The 22,916-nt window shown below is 37.6% G+C and overlaps 3 protein-coding genes across 11 annotated transcripts in view; all 3 read right to left on the bottom strand.

Annotated features, from left to right (window-relative positions):
• The window catches only part of LOC119693290 (zinc finger protein 431-like), a 59,813-nt gene that overhangs the window by 2,533 nt on the left and 34,364 nt on the right, over nt 1-22,916 (bottom strand). Inside the window, exons 1-3 of one of the 3 annotated variants that reach the window (XM_048623915.1) lie at nt 9,542-9,674; nt 8,548-8,699; nt 2,522-4,758 (exon numbers count right to left, since the gene is read on the bottom strand). In XM_048623915.1, coding sequence (XP_048479872.1) covers nt 2,804-4,758; nt 8,548-8,677 — 2,085 coding nt within the window. In that variant the 5' untranslated portion in view covers nt 8,678-8,699; nt 9,542-9,674 and the 3' untranslated portion in view covers nt 2,522-2,803. Of the gene's footprint in view, nt 1-337; nt 490-2,521; nt 4,759-8,547; nt 8,700-9,541; nt 9,675-22,916 lie in introns of those variants that run through there. The other 2 variants (XM_048623917.1, XM_048623916.1) reach the window with 2 other exon arrangements.
• The window catches only part of LOC119693291 (zinc finger protein 1 homolog), a 538,991-nt gene that overhangs the window by 504,370 nt on the left and 11,705 nt on the right, over nt 1-22,916 (bottom strand). The gene's annotated exons all lie outside the window — the stretch shown is intronic.
• LOC125489137 (zinc finger protein 708-like) lies at nt 2,095-21,102 on the bottom strand. Of its 4 annotated transcripts, none has more exons than XR_007266762.1 (3): nt 20,019-21,089; nt 14,227-15,835; nt 2,095-2,444 (listed from the first exon to the last, which is right to left on the bottom strand). XR_007266762.1 is itself a non-coding variant. In XM_048623979.1 (3 exons), exons 1-3 carry the CDS (start codon nt 20,146-20,148, stop codon nt 2,773-2,775), a joined length of 1,683 nt encoding a protein of 560 aa, XP_048479936.1. In that variant the 5' UTR covers nt 20,149-21,089; the 3' UTR covers nt 2,522-2,772. The 4 variants fall into 4 exon arrangements, 3 of the variants coding, with proteins under 3 accessions (XP_048479936.1, XP_048479935.1, XP_048479933.1); XM_048623979.1 differs by lacking the exon at nt 2,095-2,444 and adding an exon at nt 2,522-2,776 and having other exon boundaries at nt 14,287-15,835; XM_048623978.1 differs by lacking the exon at nt 2,095-2,444 and having other exon boundaries at nt 13,877-15,835; nt 20,019-20,170; nt 21,034-21,102.

The following is a 22,916-nucleotide window of genomic DNA, read 5'->3' as shown; positions in this document are numbered from 1 at the left end:
TACTAAACTCATCCCGGAAACATTGTTTAAAAAATGTTTTGACAATTAGATTATTTGTTAGCATTAGGGTATGCAATACCGGTAATATTTTCAATACCGGTATTGAGTTCTAGTACCCGAACTCAATACCGGTGTCCGGGTTCCCCGTATTACGCAATACCGGTATTGCGGTATTGCATGCCCTAGTTGGCATATGTGTATCGTTTCTGAAGTAGCATACTTTGAGGTTGATAAAATAGGATGAATAACAAAGATTTTGTGTTTTATTGATCTTTTCCCTATACTTTTTGCACAGAGTTGTATAATATAACCTTAACAGAGCATTCAAATTACAAACCTGGTGCTACACCTTCACTTGTATCAAAATCAATAATTTCTTGTTTGAGAACGGCAAGATCTGGAAACACGCTCCTCACAGTAGGGTTGTTCAACAGATCATGTTCCTCTATGTCCATGCCATCCTCCATCTTATAGTGTGGTTTTGTACAACTAAAACAAGAGCCATAATTATACTCAAATTTGCATTTATTTTGTACTTACTTCATATACAAATGACATCAAGTTGACTGGAAGCAGAACCAGCCACTCATACAAAAGTGTGAGGATGTAGGATGCTACTGCATATGTATGACAGTAACTACATTAAAAATTATTTTAGTAGGTAAGTAGGTATCTACATACCTAGTACTTATAATACCTATTATTTATTTCAGATAAAGGTGGAAAATAATGGTAAGTATTTAAAATAATTTCATACCAGTACCATAAGGCGCAAGAATGGTTAATAGATCAAATAAAAAAAAAATAGACTGTAGACTTTCACTATAAGTACCAGTAGATCTAGAGCTAAAAAGATAAGAACCTACTCATAGTTTTTAAAAAGAGGCCACAAACAAACACTCATTTAGCATTTGTTGAGGAAGGCCCTCACCACCTACCACCTGCTAATTAAAGACCTCTGCAGGCTCTCTCCCTTCCACTGAGCCTACAGCCACCGATAACTCTACATTCTGCCACATGTTCACTCTTGTGTGTAGCATAGATTTAGCAAACAAATGGAGGAAAAGCTAACCTCAACACCAGAAGTATGAAGGTTTTATGAAACTTTTCTTACCCAATGCAGTGCTAAACACTTTATTCAGCAGACTATCGGTGAAATTATCATTTATTAGCTTTAAGGGTGTGAATAGTTAAGAATATTTTAGGTTTTTGACAAAAACACATCCAAATACTGAAACACAAGCCAAAGCCAAGCTGTCATATATCATTGACATTTTGTTTGTAAATGAAAGTACTCTGTGGTTTTTGTTTTAATTTCACAGATTAAGTATTTAATTTTTACATCAACACCACCGCCGCCACAGCCGAGGCCTCACATGTTCCTTCTTGAGAGCTCTTACTTGCAGGTATTCTCGAGTAAAAGCAAGATATAAATTATAAGTAAATTTTAAAAAGGAAAGACAAGCAAAGTAGACATCATAGACTAGTTTTGATGACAAACAACAGATGGCGCTGAGAACTCAATACCGGTACAGGACTGTATGAATTAACCGCGGTATCGAAGTTTATCAGCTAACTGAAATATATAGAAATTCACTCACTCACAATAGGTAGTTACTGTCCAATATTTTATTCACATAAGAGTAATCAAAAATCAATTAAAAAAAAATCAAAAATATTTATTTAAACACCATAGAATTTAGAAAAGTTAGTAGGTACAAACAAATAATTTTACGAAATTAAATAAAAGGGTGAGAGGTTATAAATTATCGAAATTCGGTGGCTTCCACACTAGGCTCAGCCTGTGTCGTGGATGCCAGTGTACTTGGTTACAAATAAAATGATTCACTAGGTGGTAATGACAAAACAAGCTTTGAATGAGTAGCTAGTGGCCGCCGCAGACGCCGTGTCCCGGTCGTCGGTGCACACATGGCGGCGTACAGTTGACGGCGAGCTGCGAGCGCAAGCGCTGAGCTGGACAGAAGCCAGGACAGTTGCTGAGGACAGGACGGCGCGGCGCACTCTTGCGAAGGCCCTCTGTACCGCCGCGGCACTAGCACAGCAACAGGTACCACAAATATGAAAACAACAGTATTATGCCATAATAATGTTTATTAAAAATAAAGAACCATTTAGATTTTTTAACCTAGCGATTAATGACATTTTATACTGTTCCGAGGCTTCCAATTGAGCCGGGATTTCAGGCATCTCGGTGTACAACAGGACGCTGTCCTTGAGCAGCCGGGTCACTCAGTAGTGAGTCACACGTGACGGCTACAGACGGCGCCGCTAGAAAGCGACCGTCCGCGCCGATGTCAGAATTGCAACTGAGGTGGTTAGTGTAGGTGGAGTCGCTTGTATGTGGGTGTAGGAGAGCGTGTCGACAACGCAGCCTGTGCGTCGCCGGCGCTGCCTGCAGTGAGGGGACAGGCGGAGGCCGAGCCCTCGCCCGCAGCGCGCCCCACTGACACTCACTGACATCCCGCTGTGTCATGTGTAAAGGAGTCAAGTGAAACACGCGTTCAAGCTTAGACTGATCGTTTATTGATAAGCGCAAGACCTACCCTCATACATTCATATTACACATACTGGGGCAGCGTATGTAATGCAGGGACGCACTAGAGTGTAATAAATTTTCAACTTAGTGCCTGGGCTTAGATTGCTCTATCGATTTAGTATGGGGCTGAGAGCATTTATCGCTTTTATTCCCTTTACTTTTAGGTTTTCAACATGGGTACTCCAGTTAATTTTGCTATCGATGTTTGTATCGTGTCATGTACTCCGTCCTCATGTTTCCCGGATCTCACACTTTTTCCGACGCATCAGAATCATATGGCTGTGCTGCAGTGTGACGTAACACGTGCCTCTTCAAGTGACTTCTTCGGTTAAATGTTTTCGTGCAAATGTCACACTCGAACGGCTTTTCTCCCGTGTGGATCAATTTGTGCTTTTTCAAATTGCCAAGCAGACTAAACGTTATTTTGCAATCACCGCACTTGTATGGCTTTTCGCCAGTGTGAAGTAACTTGTGCATCTTTAAATTTCTTATTTGGTTAAATGTTTTCTTGCAAATGTCACACTCGAATGGCTTTTCTCCAGAGTGGATTAAAGTGTGCACTTTCATATGACTGAGGTATCTGAAGGTTTTCTTGCAAGTTAAACACTCGAATGGCTTTACACCATGTGTAAAGACATGTGTGTGTATTAACTTGTGTCTTTTCATAGCACTTCGCTGATTGAAGGTTTTCTTACAAATGTCACACAAGAATGGCTTTTCGCCAGTGTGAGTTAACTTGTGTTGTTTTAAAGCTGATAGATAAATGAAGATTTTCTTGCACGTTTCACACTGAAATGGCTTTTCTCCCGTGTGGATCAATTCGTGGTTTTTCAAAGAATTCATGTGCCTAAACGATTTTTTACAATCACCGCACTTGTATGGTTTTTCGCCAGTGTGAAGTAACTTGTGCATCTTTAAATTTCTTATTTGGTTAAATGTTTTCTTGCAAATGTCACACTCGAATGGCTTTTCGCCAGTGTGAGTTAACTTATGTTGTTTTAAAGCTGATACATATTTGAATGTTTTCTTGCAGGTTTCACACTGGAAAGGTTTCTCTCCAGTGTGATGTAACTTGTGGTTCTTCAAATGACTTATTAGTCTAAATGTTTTCGTGCAAATGTCACATTGGAATGGCTCTTCGCCAGTGTGAAGTAACTTGTGTGTTTTCAAAGAAGACCGGTGCCTGAATATTTTCGTGCAAATGTCACACTCGAAAGATATTTCACCAGTGTGAAGTAACATGTGCTCCTTAAGATAACACCTTTGGTTGAATGATTTCGTGCAAATGTCACAATGGAAGGGCTTTTCCCCAGTGTGTTTTAACTTGTGTCGCTCCAAATAACTTCGAAATTTAAATGTTTTCGCGCAAATGTCACACTGGATGGGCTTTTCCCCAGTGTGAACTAACTTGTGTCTTTTCATTGCAGTCCGATGCCTCGATGTTTTCTTGCAAATGTCACTCTCGAATGGCTTTTCGCCAGTGTGAATTAAAATGTGCTTTATCAAGCTGGTTTTTTTGCTGAATGTTTTCGTGCAGGAGTCACACACAAATGCTTTCTCAAGTGGGTATATGATTTGTTTACGTTTCACAAGAGAAGCCGAGGCTTTATTTGAGTGAGTGGTCTCGGAGTGTGTGCTCGTGTAATGTTCACTATACGCTTCAGTGGTGGGGAACAACACTGCACACTGAGCACAGTAACAGTTATTGTTCAATAGAGTTGTATAACAGTTTGTTAGAATAATTTTCGCTCCCAAACATTTTTCCATTTCATAATACTGTTTTGTTATCCTCATGCTTCTATTTACATCAGTGTATATTGAGCCTGCCAAATCTTGATCATTGTTTGTTTTGTTGTTTACAACATTATTACAGTCACCTGGTGCATCAATTTCTCGTTCTTCGTCAGACTCATCTACATGTATCTTGCCGAGTATAATTCTGTTTCTGTAAAATGGCAATTCATTTGGTACAACATTCTCTGATTCCTTCTTGATTTCAGTTTCAATTTCATCAAATTCTGTCAAACTGTTGCCCTTGACAGTTATTGTGTCATCCATGTCAGTACACAGGTGGTCAGGTTTCACATCGAGGTCTTGAGTGGAGCACTCGGTAGGATGATCCCCACTATAGACTGTTAAATTGTGTAGTTGATTTTTGTTTTCATTTCTCATTGATACTTCTGGCGACGTTGTAAATGTTTCTGTAAGGTACAAAAAGTTTAATTGGGATAGCTATAAATGCGCTTAGGGTGTGACATGAATGAAGGTAAAATAAACATTCTACTTGTTAGTGGTATTGAACAACGCTAGAGTCGGTCTGTGGTTTGTCACTGCTGTGAAAATGTTAGCCAGATTAGTGTTAGTTTCATTAAATTTTGTTGACAGGGATTATGTCAGCCAGTGGATTAGAAGTACAGTCAGCTGCATAAGTAGCTATACACTTTTGAACATAGTCAAACTCACTAACTGCCTATTTATTCATTCAAACATTGACGTTTGGTTTAGTAGGTAGTTTGATACGGTACAAAAGTGTATAGCTATTTATGCAGCTGACTGTACATGTACAAATCAAAATGTATGAAAGTCACATCGACCATATTTTCGCGGCCGTCTCGCTCAGCTCCCTGCTCGCCGAAGCACCAGAATGTGATGTATTTGTGGATAGAATGAGTTCTCTGATGAATGTATGCAGGGGAATGTTAGAGAGAAGTGTGAGTGCTATAATCTTCTTCTTCTTATCGTGTCGACGACAAACCAACAAAGTCGCTAAATAATGGTTCTACCTTTTTTGGCCTAAGATTTATTTGCCTAATCTCGTATTGCATAGTAACGTTTGGTCAAAGTCTCGTTTCGCCGAAAATCGTATGGCATAAATCTCGTTTAGTAAAAAGTTATTTCGTATAATCTTGTTTAGCCTAACAATGCTTTGGTCAAATCTTGAATAGCCTAATAATGCAATGGCTAGGTAAGTATACAAAGAATTAATATTCGTTTGGCTTTCACTTTAACGGAACGTCTACGTACCTACATAGCGCAAAGTGGTGCCTTGTATTGTTTTCGCTATGAGGGAAACGCTCCGCTCCGCTTCGCTGCGCTCCGCATTGCTTTTGACGAATATGTGCACCTAACACGCTCCTCCTCGCTTTGCTCGTCGTCTCAACTATCTTTAGATTTCGATCCTACGGAGTTTTAATGACGTTTGTAATAACTATAATGGTCTTGGACTTTCGATATTGTGATCATTTTATATCGTGATTTTCGGAATTTAAGAAAAGAATACCACAATTTGTATACGTACTACTTAATATATTATTTAATAACTTGATATAAGGAGAAACAAGATTACCGATTTGAAAATCAATTTGAGCAAACGAGACTTAGATATTTCAAGATTGTGCCAAAAGAGTTTTAGACGAAACGAGCCTTAGAACACATAAGGTTTGACAAAGGGATGATTCGAGCAAAAAAGTTTAGACCATACGAGTTATGCGAAACGAGTTTCGGTCAATAAAGATTAGGCAAGATGAGGGGAACCCCTAAATAATACATGCCCAGAACTGGGCCACTGATACTGCACCGCTGGTAGCGGTCATGAGCTCTTCCCGCGTACAGGTGTAGGGACATGCGGGGCATGAAGTAAGGTGCACCATAGTTTGTGGCGCTTCACACAAGCAATTCAGATTTTGTGCATCCGTGAATCCCCACCTAGCCATATTGTTCTTACTACGACCGAACTGTGCTATAATTATAAATATACAGGGTGTCCCAAAAGTCAACGTCATCCCTTAAAGGGCTGATAGGTAAGCTCATGAGAGGCCAGAATATCACAATATGACCTTAGTAAAAACTCGATAATTTTCGAGATATTGACACTTTTATAAATTTGCTGAAAATCGACACCTTGGATCAGTTTTTCGCGTGCTGCCGGTACAAAAATCAATATTGTTAGAATTTGTTTGGTGTTGCATCACCATGTATAGCCCTGCTATTGATCGCAGTCAAAAAAAATATCGAGGAATGCTGTATGTTTAACCCTAGAGTAGTCGCGCCTTTTTTTGTGACACGAGTGCTCGCGTGGCGGCATTTTGCCGCCCATATTAAAGTGTATTTTTTGGATAATTAATAATTACGAAAACTTATAAATGCTTATAATTTGAATAAAATGTAACATATGGTATTAGAAAAAGTAATATTTATAAATTTTATATATTAATTGTTCATTATATGTGTTATCGTTCATGCTTTGGGAAAATTTCTGAACTTTTAGGAACATATTTGTCTTAAGCCACACAAAATCAACAAATCTCAAAATTATAACGAAATTTAGTTGTTATCGCAATCTACAGCATTTATTTCAGCAACACAGTCCTGAAACATGAACACACAAAGTTCGTTGCACAGTAACTTTCTTCATGTATTGCACCCTTTTTTGACCTGATATTTTTCTTATTTGGAGATAGTTATACGCATGTATTCTCTCTTCTTTAGGGTGTTTTTTGTTGCTCAGGCGGTACAAAACGGGAGATTTGTACCACAAGACCAAGAAAAAACACTTATGTATTGTCCATATGTAAGTTTTTTTTGTTATATGTGGTGTATTCATAGGCAGAGCTATTTATTTCAGGTAAATTCGTCGTAATATTAACTCGTTAGTAAACAACTATTTTTTAATCATAAATCCAATGTGAACTGAAATATATGCATACCTTACATGATATTTAGTTTAATATTACCTAAATATAGTGAAAAACTTAAAATATTTCAATAATAATAAAAAAATATAACTTAATTTTTACTGACGCGAGTGCTCGCGCAGTGAGCATTTTGCCGCCCCGTGCGACACACTCACTTTAATTCTCTTGTCCTGCCGTAACCTGTGCACTGAATGTCTCCAAATTAACGTAACATGTAGGAGAAGACCGAGAGGGCAGCTACATAGACGCTTGACCTTGACGAGTGCATAGTTCACGAAATAATAGACATTTATTGCGGAGGGCGGCAAAATGCTCATAGCGCGAGCACTCTAGGGTTAAAAAAACAAGGTTTTCAAAGTCATAAAAGGTAATAGTATTTTTTTATAAACAACTTTGACTCTACATACTGTAAAAAAAATATACCACCTAAACCTGGCACCTTGTTTGAAAAGATTGCTCATTTAATGCAGTTTCCAAAATGGTATGAAACGTTGCTATTGTTTCAATTAACAAAAAAGTTATTGCTATTTTAGTACAAAACGACCTTGATGTAAAATTGTTTGAAGGAAATTTATCTGACTGAATTTATTAAGGGTAAGTGGTGTTGGAATGAGTAAAAGTAAAATAGGTGGTGAGTCTCATGAGCTGACCTATCAGCCCTTTAAGGGATGACGTTGACTTTTGGGACACCCTGTATATATGTGGGGACATCTCACACACGGCCATCCGACCCCAAGCTAGGCAGAGCCAGTATTATGGGTATCAGACAGCTGATATATGTACACAAATATATAGACAGATTCATATTAAATATCAACACTCAAGACAATCAATGTCTGCCCCAGCCGGGAATCGACCCTGGGACATTCGGCATAGCAGTCAAGGTCACTAACCACTACACCATTCAACCATAGATGAGTACCTATAGCTTAGAAACCTTTGATCAGGCCAGCATAATATTTCCTCATTAGTACAGGGTGTCCAGTAAGTAGTAAGTACCTACGACAAACGTGGGGTGGTAGCCTAGGTCTAGGCCTACCTCAACAACATGAAGTATGTTCCTTTAGAAACGATAATAAACTCATCCTGGAAACATTGTTTAAAAAATGTTTTGATGATTAGATTATGTATGTGTATCGTTTCTGAAGGAGCATACTTTGATAATATACCTAATTGTGATAAAATACATTTTGATGAATAACAAAGATTTTGTGTTTAATTGATCTTTTCCCTATAATTTTTAAACAGAGTTGTATAATATAAATATATCCTTAACAGAGCATTCAAATTACAAACCTGGTGCTACACCTTCACTTGTATCAAAATCAATAATTTCTTGTTTGAGAATGGCAAGATCTGGAAACACGCTCCTCACAGTAGGGTTGTTCAACAGATCATGTTCCTCTATGTCCATGCCATCCTCCATCTTATAGTGTGGTTTCGTACAACTAAAACATGAGAAATATATTCAAATAGCAATTAATGACTTCTAACTAAGTAGTATAATGATATATATTCTGAAGGCACAAAATTTAATTTTAGTGATGTAAAACTAGAAATGTTGCCAGTGAAATATGAGATTTGACGTAACACTCATCATCATCATCATCATCATCATGTCAGCCATAGGACGTCCACTGCTGAACATAGGCCTCCCCCAATGATTTCCACCTAGTCCGATCGGAGGCGGCCCGCATCCAGTGCTTCCCCGCGGACTTGACTATATCGTCTGTCCATCTCACGTGGGGCCGCCCAATGCTGCGCATGCCGGTACGTGGTTTCCACTCTTCTGCTCCACCGACCATCAGTCCACTCACTAACACGCATACAGCCTGATTATAAACAAAGAATGTATATAAGGTTATGACAGCCTAAAATTAAAATTTGTGCCTTTAGAAACAGCATCAATATAATCCTTTATTGCAGAAATACATTTATGACTGTACAAAAGGTGGGAAAATCAGAAAGTATTCAGAACCATTTTCTGCCAGTTTTCATAACATGCAAGAATGATTTATCGTTCATAATTTTACAAAAATCCAATGGACTGTAAAATATTTATCTGTTTACTGCACCAGATATAGAGCTAAAACAATATAGACTTTTTGAAAAGGAGGCCACAAACGAACACTCATATACTTAGCATTTGAGGAGGAAGGCCGCCCTCACCCCCTACCACCAGTTAATTAAAGACCTCTGCAAGCTCTCTCACTTCCACTGAGCATACAGCCATTTAGCAAACAAATGGAGGAAAAGCTAACCTCAAGACCAGAAGTAAGTATGAACTTACCCAATGCAGTGCTAAACACTTAATTCAGTAGATTTTCGGTGAAATTAGCATTTATTAGCTTTGAGGGTGCGAATAGTTAAGAATATTTTTAGGTTTTTGGCAAAAACACATAACACATCCAAATACCGAAATACAAGCCAAGCTGTCATGTCATTGGCAACATCATTGACATTTTGTTTGTAAATGAAAGTACTCTGTGGTTGTTTTTTTTTTATATTAGGTTTAACGGCCCTGGATACGTGTCCTTTTGAGCCAACACTTGTTAGTTCACTTCACTTCACAGTCTGTTTGTTTATTGTATTTATGGTGTATTCTATTCTATTCTCATAGGGGGTGAAGTTCCTGTACGTGGCTCTCTCGAGTGGAACCTTTGTACATATCCCCTTGATTTCAGCTCAGCCAGCCTAGCTCCCGAGTAAACTGGAGTAGCAGGCCTGGGTGTTGTAATAGCTGAGGTAGGCGCTCTGTTGGTCCAAGAATAGATAATCTTGTTTCTGTAGTAGGTGGACAGGCTAACAGAATATTATGTTCAACCGTCTCATCTACTTCCTTACATGTCCTACATAAGGGACTAGTTGAGTTACCTATGGCTATGGTATATAAGTGTTTATTCACGCACAACTATGTCCTGTTATTAATCCTACCATTAATGATATATTACTACGGGACAGGTTGAGTAAGTAGCGTGTAAGTTTATGGTTGTATGATATAATAAACGCTTTACTTTGTCTGCAATCTACACGATTTTTCCACTCCTGATTGTGTTCAGATAGTGTTTTATCGGTGAGACATTGCCTTATTGCCTTTGATGACAAACTAATAAATGGTTCTGGCCCTATTGGTAGGGTATTCGATCCCATTCTTGCTAGTCGGTCAGCCTCGCAATTTCCTATGTTGTCGTTATGACTTTTAATCCATTGTACTGTTAACGCAACGGCACCAGTAATGGACACGGACCCAGTAATGGACACTTACAAACTTATTTTGTCTAAAATAAGAGTATGCATAGTTTTACGAAAATTGCAACACCTTAGTTTCAAAGCCTAGACATCCCTCCTTGTTATATAAACAAGTTATTTATGTCATCCATTTAGATTAAAAATTGTGAAGAAAAAAAGTTCATTTGACGGGGGTTCACAAATGAAAAGGAGATTTGTTAAGGAAATTGTTAAAGAGGTAAGTGTAGAATATTGTTGGTAATTTCGTTTTATTTTATTTTAAATTGACTTTCTTGATTTTATGGAAACTATACTGAATTTCCGACATATTTTCAAAGGAATAGGGCAGTTTACGTTTATGGAAATGATTACAGAGGGGGGTGTTCATTACTGGTTTGCAAATTTTCAGTATATCCAGTTATGGACACGTGTCGAAAATAATGTTTTAAGGTAATGTTGTGTTTTCTTATTTAATTGTCTTTAGAATTTCATAATCATATTGGTAGTTTTTGTAAAACATGAATAAAATGATAAGGATACCAGTCTTGTACAGGTGTCCATAATTGGGTGTCCATCACTGGATGTTTCACATTTTGCATGAATAACGTATATACGCCCAAGCAAATGGGAGATGCTATTATGGATGTAAAAGATGGCCACTGCAGCCACGCGTTATGGAGACACAAACATGTTCCACAATGAAATAAAATTACTAATATGATAAGTAGTAGTTAAGCACATCTAAATATATGAACCTACCAACCCGCAGTGAACCAGCATAGTGGGAAATGGTCCAAGCTTAGGAATGCAGTTTAGACCTAGAGGCACAAGCACAAAGGTTTCATTTGAGAGAGCCAGGTGCAGGTACTTACAGACCCACAGAGAATAGAAATAGAGAAATAGACAGTGATCATGTGAGAAATAGACCAGTGAAGCTTGGTAAGAATACCATGAGAATTTGTCAATGGTGCATTTACATGTCTACGATGCATGTGGCAGTCAAAACACCTCTCCATTACAGTGATAAATATTTATCACCAACGTTACTAAAGTCGGTACTGTTATACGCTTGCAACACCTGGTAGACCACAAAGACGCATAGACACACAGATACTGCAGGTATTCATTAACCGCTGTCCCCGGCGGAACTTAAAGATTTTCTGGCCCGAGATCATCTCCAACATAGATCTGAGGAAAAGCTGCCATGAAGATCCTGTTGGTTCACACATAAAACGCCGCAAATGAAGTTGGAATAGCCATACCCTGCGTAGAGACTAAAACCCAATCTTGAGACAGGCTCTCGAATGGGATCCGCAGGGCAAGCGTAAGCAAGGCCGATCTAAATAGACCTTTCGGCGCTCGATCGTATGGAGATGTGGAAAGTTTGAATCACGTGGTCCGATGCAAAGCTGGCTGCTGTCAACAGTCTGGGATAAAAAACTGTTGTGTCTGCTCTCTGTCCCACTGGGGGAACATAATGATACCCAGGAACAGAATAAAATGCAGGAGGACAGAATTTATAATGTTGAATTGGAAATTTTTGTGTTTCTGTAAAACTTTTTTTTTTCAGAAAGTTAAATTTTCCGTCTTTGATGGTTCCCATAGTGTAACTGGCGACTAGTGGTGGGAAAAACGGCTACATTTTGATAACACGCTACAGACGCTATGTTACACATTTATAGCAGGTTATTTAATCCGCTACGTTATAACGATATTGAAGAGCAAAAAAAAAATTGAAGAAAAAAAAATTGATGAAAAAAAAAAAATATGAAAAAAAAAATTGATGAAAAAACCAATGAACTTTCCTTCATACTTTACAGGCTTAGGACTGTCTATAATGGCACATCACTGTTTCCATAATGGCACATCACTGTTTCTCTTCATTTTTATGAATTATTGTCATACGTTCTTTCAATGTTTCATCCACTTACGAAAACACACGTAAAGTAAAGATAGGTAAATTGTCCAGTCAAAGTTCAATCACACACAATCACAAAACATTTAAAATACGAAATTGTCCTCAGAACCAAATTGTCCGTTAGAAAGTACCTATTTACACTTACACAAACACTATTTATTTTCAATTTTACACTAAACCTAAATAAACACTATACCTATTTTAATACGTTACTATTTAAACTATTTATTATTATGTATATTAACAAATATTTATTTACAGCACGCAAATGCAACAAAACAAACAACGCGATCGTAATTCGTAACGTTGCGCGAGGCACAATTAGCATAGCGGCCACTCGTGGCCGTTGCCAAATCGCGACTGCGGAGCTAATTTCAGCAGATAGCGGAGCGCTATTGCGTAGTGAAGCTTGCAGCTTCGCAGCGTCTCGCTCTCTCACACGCGAGTCGCGCGACGTTGCACCGTTGAGAGAGCGAGACGCTACAAAGCAAGTGAATATCGCCTGCGCGGTTATCGCGCGCCACGTCTCGCGGCTGCGAGAAATAGCGGAGCCGGCTCCGCTATTTCTAGCAGTAGCGTCGTGGCAACGGCCGCGGGCAGACGCTGTCCAATTTTGCGAGCTAAGATCGCGAGGGCGCGTCGCGTTATAATTATAGCAGCATTTGCGCGTTCATAAAGCGAATGCTATTCGTTGCGAGCAAATCACTTGCTATGTTTTTTAGCTATATGTTATATTAACCTCCACTACTGGCGACCAAGCCTGTTTGTGTAAACGATTATGATTACTAATCATCGTTACAATTATAATAATATAAGCATAAAACAATATTTTATACTTTTATCCAATAAAAAATCACTGTCCAACATTGGGTGTCCATAACCGGAGGTTGGGTGTCCATTACTGTGGTTTCAGGACATATTTTACAAATATACAATTTCCTGAAATACCAATAGTTTAAATCGAGCTAGTGTACATTCATCTTAAACGGCAAGATATTCCTACGATTCATACCAACTTTCAATATTCTAACTCAAAAACTGTGCGAGTAACAGCCAAATCATTTGTAAAAAATCCTTAAGGTGTCCATTACTGGTGCTGTTACGTTAGGTATTTATTGATTGTTGAGGTACAATAAGCAATTAATCCTGGTACTCATACAAGGTACATTGTAGTTAAAATCACTCTTTAAAATTATATAGGTATTTACTGTCCAATATTTTATTCACATAAGAGTAATGACAAAATATGCTTTGAATGAGTAGCTAGTAGCCGCCGCAGACGCCGTGTCCCGGTCGTCGGTGCACACATGGCGGCGTACAGTTGACGGCGAGCTGCGAGCGCAAGCGCTGAGCTGGACAGAAGCCAGGACAGTTGCTGAGGACAGGACGGCGCGGCGCACTCTTGCGAAGGCCCTCTGTACCACCGCGGCACTAGCACAGCAACAGGTACCACAAACATGAAAACAACAAACAACAGTATTATGCCATAATAATGTTTATTAAAAATAAAGAACCATTTAGATTTTTTAACCTAGCGATTAATGACATTTTATACTGTTCCGAGGCTTCCAATTGAGCCGGGATTTCAGGCATCTCGGTGTACAACAGGACGCTGTCCTTGAGCAGCCGGGTCACTCAGTAGTGAGTCACACGTGACGGCTACAGACGGCGCCGCTAGAAAGCGACCGTCCGCGCCGATGTCAGAATTGCAACTGAGGTGGTTAGTGTAGGTGGAGTCGCTTGTATGTGGGTGTAGGAGAGCGTGTAGACAACGCGGCCTGTGCGTCGCCGGCGCTGCCTGCAGTGAGGGGACAGGCGGAGGCCGAGCCCTCGCCCGCAGCGCGCCCCACTGACACTCACTGACATCCCGCTGTTTCACGCCGTGTCATGTACTATGTTTCCTCATGTTTCCCGGATTTCTCATTTTTTCCGACGCATCAGAATCATATGGCTGTGCTGCAGTGTGAAGTAACTTATGCTTCTTAAGAGTATCTCTTCGGTTAAAAGATTTCGGGCAAGTGTCACACTGGAATGGCTTTTCGCCAGTGTGTAGTAATTTGTGAGATTTCAATGTGGACCATCGCCTAAATATGTTCTTGCAAATGTCACAATGGAATGGCTTTTCGCCAGAGTGAAGTAACTTGTGTGCCTTTAAATTTCTTATATTTTTAAATGTTTTCTTGCAAATGTCACACTTGAATGGCTTTTCACCAGTGTGAACGAACTTGTGGTGCTTCAAATGATTTTTTTGTGCAAATGTTTTAGTGCAAATGTCACACTGGAACGGCTTTTCTCCAGTGTGAAGTAACCTGTGGCTCTTTAAATTACTTCTTCGGGTAAATATTTTCGTGCAAATGTCACAATCGAAAGATTTTTCGCCAGTGTGAATTAACTTGTGTGCCTTCAAATAACTTATTCTTTTAAATGTTTTCTTGCAAATGTCACACTCGAACGGCTTTTCGCCAGTGTGAACTAACTTGTGGGTTTTCAAATGAAATCTTTGGGTAAATGTTTTCGTGCAAATGTCACATTCGAATGGTTTTTCGCCAGTGTGAATTAACTTGTGTGCCTTCAAATTACTTATTCTTTTAAATGTTTTCTTGCAAATGTCACACTCGAACGGCTTTTCGCCAGTGTGAACTAACTTGTGGATCTTCAAATTAAATCTTTGGTTAAATGTTTTCATGCAAATGTCACACTCGAATGGCTTTTCGCCAGTGTGAATTAAAATGTGCTTTATCAAGCTGGTTTTTTTGCTGAATGTTTTCGTGCAGGTGTCACACACAAATGCTTTCTCACGTGGGTATATGATTTGTTTACGTTTCACAAGAGAAGCCGAGGCTTTAGTTGAGTGAGTGGTCTCGGTGTGTGTGCTCGTGTAATGTTCACTATACGCTTCAGTGGTGGGGAACAACACTGCACACTGAGCACAGTAACAGTTGTTGTTCAATAGAGTTGTATAACAGTTTGTTAAAATAATTTTCGCTCGCAAACATTTTTTCATTTTTTCATAATTCTGTTTAGTTATCCTCATGCTTCTATTTTCATCAGTGTATATTGACACTGCCAAATCTTGATCATTGTTTGTTTTGTTGTTTTCAACATTATTACAGTCACCTGGTGCATCAGTTTCTCGTTCTTCGTCAGACTCATCTACTTGTATCTTGCCTAGTATAATTCTGTTTCTGTAAAATGGCAATTCATTTGGTAAAACATTCTCTGATTCCTTCTTGATTTCAGTTTCAACTTCATGAAATTCTGTCAAACTGTTGCGCTTGACAGTTATTGTGTCATCCATGTCAGTACACAGGTGGTCAGGTTTCACATCCAGGTCTTGAGTGGAGCACTCGGTAGGATGATCCCTACTGTAGACCGTTAAATTGTGTAGTTGATTTTTGTATTTATTTCTCTTTGGTACTTCCAGGGTTGTAAATGTTTCTGTAAGGTACAATAAAATTTATTTGGGATAGATATAATATATATAATTAATGTGCTTATATGAATGATATGAATATTGATATTAATTAATATTATACTGAATAAGGTTGAATGTTAACTACAAATAAATAAGTCATATGAATACTTGATATGAATGAAGAAAGAGTAAATATTCTACTTTTTAGTTTACAACGCTAGAGTCGCTCTGTGGTTTGTCACTGCTGTGAAAATGTTAGCCAGATTAGTGTTAGTTTCATTCAATTTTGTTAAGATAGAGATATGTCAGCCACTGGATTAGAAGTACAGTCAGCTGCATAAGTAGTAACACTTTTGAACCTTGTCAAACTCACCAACTTCCTGTTTGTTCATTCAACCATTGTCGTTTTGTTTAGTAGGTAGTTTGATACGGTACAAAAGTGTATAGCTACTTATGCAGCTGACTGTACATGCACATATCAAAATGTATGGAAACCGCACCGACCATATTTTCGCGGCCGTCTCGCTCGGCTCCCTGCTCGCCGAAGCACCAGAATGTGATGTATTTGTGGATAGAATGAGTTCTCTGATGAATGTATGCAGGGGAATATTAGAGAGAAGTGTGAGTGCTATAATTATAAATAAATAAATATAAATATGTGGGGACATCTCACACACGGCCATCCGACCCCAAGCTAGGCAGAGCCTGTATTATGGGTATCGGACAGCTGATATATCTACACAAATACATAGATACATACATTCATATACAGGGTGGCCCAAAGAGTGACGTCCAAAGGAAAATGTTTGATTCCTTAGGTCAAGGGGTAGCCAAATCAGCCCCATGTATGTTCAGCAATTTTTAGGAGCAGCAATTTTTAGGAGTTATGATTTTTTTCCCAAATTTTCTACGTGTAAACTCGTGGTCGGAGGTTGAGGTTAGGTGAGCAGGTCAGATGGAGCAGAGAAATACAGTGTGCTTCTTGTATGGCGTATAATTGGAAAGTGAATTACCGCTAGTTAATTACCCACTAACTATAAGATACATTTTCATAAAACTAATTATAACGCCCTCTATTGGAGGACCTGTGAACTTAACCAATCGGTAATCGATCCAAGATCATGCATTCTTGTAACATATTCATGATCATAGTCATCTATGATTGCAGCCAATACGGAGACAATCCCATAGATGGCGCTGTCAACATGTTCACGAGTTGACACTACGAAAATCGACCTCAGTGGATTAATTATGTTTTATTATTTTTTTGGATAACTTTTTCAAGTATTTTTAAATTTTGCGTCATCCTCTTAAGTTGTTCTTTTAACCATAAAAGTTTCAGATTCCTGGCTGTAATGTAAGTTAGTTATTTTTTTATCGAAATTTCAAACTTTACGATCGAGCTAGACTGTTCTGAATTTTCAACTTGAAATTAAAAATTGAAAAAGATATTCTCATGGTCCCTTATTAATTTTAAAAACTCCGCAAGATTCCAAAATTTACAAAAAAATAAAAATAAACTATTGCTTAATGGGGTATTATTTGGAGAAAAAAGCCTTCAAAGGTACCTGGGTGGAAATTACCTAATTAGTAAATTGTTTCAGAAAGTTGAAATATTCCTGTTATGTCATTCCTAAGGACTAAAATAATAAGATAGAAAATGTATCAAATTAAAGAGAAAATTAAATAATTTACTTTTTTTTAAATTTAAGTTACATTTTTAATGTAAATTCTTAGTAAAATGTTTTAGTGTGAGTTACAAGATTTATGAGATAATTTTATTATTAATAATAAGTAAATAAACTCTAATCATTATTTTACACATTTACTCACAATAAAATTTCAAAATGGCGACCTCCCACAGCAATACACTACCAACATCTACGCAAGAAATTTTCTTTAAGTCAAAAAAGTATAAAATATGACATTTGTGAAAAGGTTAAACATGTAAAAAAAAGTACCTTTTCTCAAAAATGTAACATCTGTCAAAAAGTGACATCTGAATGAAACAGAGAAGCGTATAGACGACTTAAAGAAAATTTCTTGCGTAGATGTAGGTTGTGTATTGCTATGGTAGGTCGCCATTTTGAAAAATTATTGTGAGTAAATGTGTAAAATAATTATTAGAGTTTATTTACTTATTATTAATAATAAAATTATCTCTTAAATCTCACTAAAACATTTTACTAAGAATTTACATTAAAAAATGTAACTTAAATTAAAAAAAAAAGTAAATAATTTAATTTTCCCTTTAATTGGATACATTTTCTATCTTAATTAGTCCTTAGTAATGACAAAACAGGAAAATTTCAACTTTCTGAAACAATTTACTAATTAGGTAATTTCCACCCAGGTACCTTTGAAGGCTTTTTTCTCCAAATAATACCCCATTAAGCAATAGTTTATTTTTATTTTTTTGTAATTTTGGAACCTTGCGGAGTTTTTAAAATTAATAAGGGACCATGAGAATATCGTTTTCAATTTTTTATTTCAAGTTGAAAATTCAGAACAGTCTAGGTCGATCGTAAAATTCGAACTTTCGTTAAAAAAAATAACTATTTTACATTACAGCTAGGAAGCTGAAACTTTTATGGTTAAAAGAACAACTTAAGAGGATGACGCAAAATTTAAAAATACTTTAAACAAGTTATCCAAAAAAATAATAAAACATAATTAATCCACTGAGGTCGATTTTCGTAGAAAATTTGGAAAAAAAATCATAACTCCTAAACTACTAAAAATTGCTGAACATACATGGGGGTGATTTGGCTATCCCTTGACCTAAGGAATCAAACATTTTCCTTTGGACGTCACTCTTTGGGCCACCCTGTATATATTTAATATCAACACCCAACGACCCGAGTACAAATATCTGTATTTAAACAAATATCTGCCCCAGCCGGGAATCGTCACCAGCCACGATCTTGGGCATAGCAGTCAGGGTCACTAACCACTACACCAGTCAGTTACTTCATTATGTAAATTAAGTAACGCCAGAGATGCGGGTTTGAATCCCGGCCCTGACATGTACCAATGAGTTCTTTTAACTTAAGTACAATGTATACCATCACTCTTATAGTGAAGGAAAACATCGTGAGGAAACCTGCATATCTAGATCTAGCACATCTAGATATGTGAACCCACCAACCCGCAGTGGACCAGCGTGGTGGGAAATGGTCCAAGCTTAGGAAGGCAGTTTAGACCTTGGGGACATGCAAAGGTTCCACTCGAGAGAGCCCGGTGCAGGTACTTACACCCTCACAGAGAATGGAATGGAATGAAATGATGATGGAAGATAAATTTTTAAAATAAAAAACACACACCATCCGACCCCAAGCTAGGCAGAGCCTGTAATATGGGTATCGGACAGCAGATACATTTACACAAATACATATTAAATATTAATATCAACACCCAAGACCCGAGTGCAAACAAATATCTGTCTTTAACAATTTATATCAGCTGGGAATCGAACCCGGGACCTTCGGGATAGCAGTCAGGGTCACTAACCACTACACCATTCAACCATAGATGAGTAGAGCTTAGAAAACTTTGATCGGGCCAGCATATTTCCTCATTAGTACAGGGTGTCCAGTAAGTAGTAAGTACCTACGACAAACTGCATGGGGTGGTAGCCTAGGTCTAGGCTAATGATGGGCGATTATGAATGACAGCAACAATCGAATGGTTTGATACCACTAATATCAATAATCGAATTTGCAAACCAGTGAACCACAAATTTTGATAATCGAATGATCAAATGACACTATTCGAATAAGAGGAAAAAAGAGAAGAGGAAATTAGAATAAGAGGATATGAATAAAGTCTATAATCAAATTATTCGATTATGGTTAATGATAATCGTGCACCTTTAAGTCTAGGCCTACCTAAACCACATGAAGTATGTTCCTTTAGAAACGATACAAATATACCTAATAATTATCCAATATTTTTTTTAAAAGCTGAATTCGCCGCGAGAATTAAACTCATTCCAGGAACATTGTTTAAAAAAATGTTTTGATGGTTACATTATTTGTTGGCGTATGTGTATCGTTTCTGAAGGAGCATACTTTGATAATATAATTGTGATAAAATACATTTTGATGAATAACAAAGATTTTGTGTTTAATTGATCTTTTCCCTATAATTTTTAAACAGAGTTGTATAATATAAATGTATCCTTAACAGAGCATTCAAATTACAAACCTGGTGCTACACTTTCATTTGTATCAAAATCAATTATTTCTTGTTTGAGAACGGCAAGATCTGGAAACACACTCCTCACAGTAGGGTCGTTCAACAGATCATGTTCCTCTATGTCCATGCCATCCTCCATCTTATAGTGTGGTTTCGTACAACTAAAACATGAGAAATATATTCAAATAGCAATTAATGACTTCTAACTAAGTAGTATAATGAAATATATTCTGAAGGCACAAAATTTAATTTTAGCTATGTAAAACTAGAAATGTTGCCAGTGAAATATGAGATTTGACTTAACACTCATCATCGTCATCATCATCTCAGCCATAGGACGTCCACTGCTGAACATAGGCCTCCCCCAATGATTTCCACCTTGTCCGATCGGAGGCGGCCCGCATCCAGTGCTTCCCCGTGGACTTGACTATATTATCTGTCCATCTCGCGTGGGGCCGCCAAACAGTGCGCTTGCCGGTACGTGGTCTCCACTCTTCTGCTCCACCGACCATCAGTCCACTCACTAACAGTAACACTCATACAGCCTGATTATAAACAAAGGATGTATATAAGGTTATGACAGCCTAAAATTAGACTTTGTGCCTTCAGAAACGGCATCAATATAATCCTTTATTGCAGAAATACATTTATGAGTGTAAAAGGTGGGAAAAATAGTAAGTAGGTATTCAGAACCATTTTCTACCAGTTTTCATAACATGCAAGAACATTTATAGTTCATAATTTTACAAAAATTCAATAGACTGTAGCATGATAATCTGTTTAGGTACTGCACCAGATTTAGAGCTAAAACAATATTGACTTTTTGAATAGGAGGCCACAAACAAACACTCATATAGCATTTGAAGAGGAAGGCCGCCCTCACCCCCTACCACCAGCTAATTAAAGACCTGTGCAGGCTCTCTCACTTCCACTGAGCCTACAGCCACCGACAACTCTACATTCTGCCACATATTCACTCTTGTGTGTAGCATAAATTTAGCAAACAAATGGAGGAAAAGCTAACCTCAAGACCAGAAGTAAGTATGAAGGTTTTATAAAACTAGTCTTACTCAATGAAGTGCTAAACACTTTATTCAGCGGACTATCGGTGAAATTATCATTTATTAGCTTTAAGGTTTTTATGTGATTAGGTTTTTGACAAAAACACATCAATCAATCAATCTTTGTTTGTGGCTGTATGCCGTGTGTGACTAACACAGCAAATTCGGCCAAAAACGATTGTGGTAAGGTACACACTATGTTAATTGCTGTTTTTACGGTGGAGATTTAAAAATATTTACAAGGTAGTCAAATTGCGGGTCCGCGCTATTAGGTTTTTAAAAACTAAAATTAAAGGCGAGCATAACCGTTCCGATTTGAGGTCCGTTTAATACTGACTCATACAATGACATAGTCTTAACACTAAGAGTGGCCTACGTGACCAATCTGCTGATACATCACTCTACACTCCATACAGTTGATGCTTTACAAAGTTGGAGATTCGTGGAATGATCCATCAGCATCCTGGCTGATGCAATATATATATATATATATATAACAATATAATATGTTGCAATGCTTACAGTATCTCTGTTTATGTTTATATTTAAAGTTCCAGAAAGTTCTAAGGGTGAGATACTTGGGGGTACATAACTCCTCCCTCCTTAAGAGCGAAATTATCGGGGGGTTGCACATGCACATCTCGATGATTTCGCCACTGCAACATATTAGTGAGCTTTTTCCTATTTTTAAGAATAAACACAATAATCATTAAAAATACAATAAAATACAGTAAAAGAGTGCCTAGACTAATGCTTTTCACTTTCACTGAATTGCCCATTTCACTATCACTTTCACTATTGAGTTGTTTCAGCATGTAGGACATGTGTTGCAGGTCGCTGAGGTCCATTCCTTGAAGATTTACTGGATTCTCGTTTTCCTTGGAGTTTACTCTGGTTTGTAGTTCCGGCAGTTTTATTGAAGGGATGCGTTCTGATGACATATTCTCGGTATATGATCGTTGATGATGCAGCTGCATATTGTTAATGTAGAGGTCACAGGGTCCGTCTATAAGTATTATATACGTACCCTTTATGGAGTTACGGCTTATTTCGCTATTACATCGCTTTTCAATAATAGTTGTGTTGCGGCTATATAATATCCATTTATTAATAGATATTTTCTGAACTTTAATCTGTTCTATAATCACTGAATTCTGTTTACAGTGAGTCGGGTGCTCTTTAAATGTCATCAGCTCCTCAGTGCATGTAATTTCAGGGTATGGTGCTCTATTTTCATGAGTGCATAGGTAATTTTCTTCAGATACCTGCTTGCAAGGTTGTATAAGTGGTAAATATGTAACACCTCTCACCAGGATATAAGGATATTTGGGAATTATTACAAGGGTAAGGTTTTCAGGGTCATGAAAGATAGGTAAGGGGTACATTTTATAATAATTATAGGTAGAGTTTGCTATCAATGGTATTTCTAATACAAATGTTATCTTTCTATCTATCATGTATGATTTAACATTGATTGTATCCTCTATTTTTACTAAATTTTCCAAGGTAGGTGTATACATAAGGTTTTCAGATTTAGATATATTAATTAACAGCTGTAATAAATCAGTTGAGTTAAGTATAGATTGATGTACAATATTTATCTTAGTGAAGGCTAAGGCAGTCTCTAACTCGCTAATCTTTATATAAAGCGTTCTAAAATTACTTACAAATAGGTTATACAAGCTTAAGATATAAGTAGAGTAAACTGCATTATTTTCTTTAGTGCTGATTTCCTTTAACATTATTTCAATACGTTTTAGTCTATTGTCCATAATTTTTGAGTTATTATGTAATATTTCTGATGAGTTAATTAGACCGTCTATCATCTTAGAAACAACGGTTAAGC

This window comes from Plutella xylostella, chromosome 11, assembly GCF_932276165.1.
Source record: "Plutella xylostella chromosome 11, ilPluXylo3.1, whole genome shotgun sequence".
Taxonomy (NCBI): Eukaryota; Metazoa; Arthropoda; class Insecta; order Lepidoptera; family Plutellidae; genus Plutella; species Plutella xylostella.
The sequence above is the reverse complement of the archived record's forward strand: the minus strand, read 5'-3'. Positions and strand labels throughout refer to the sequence as shown.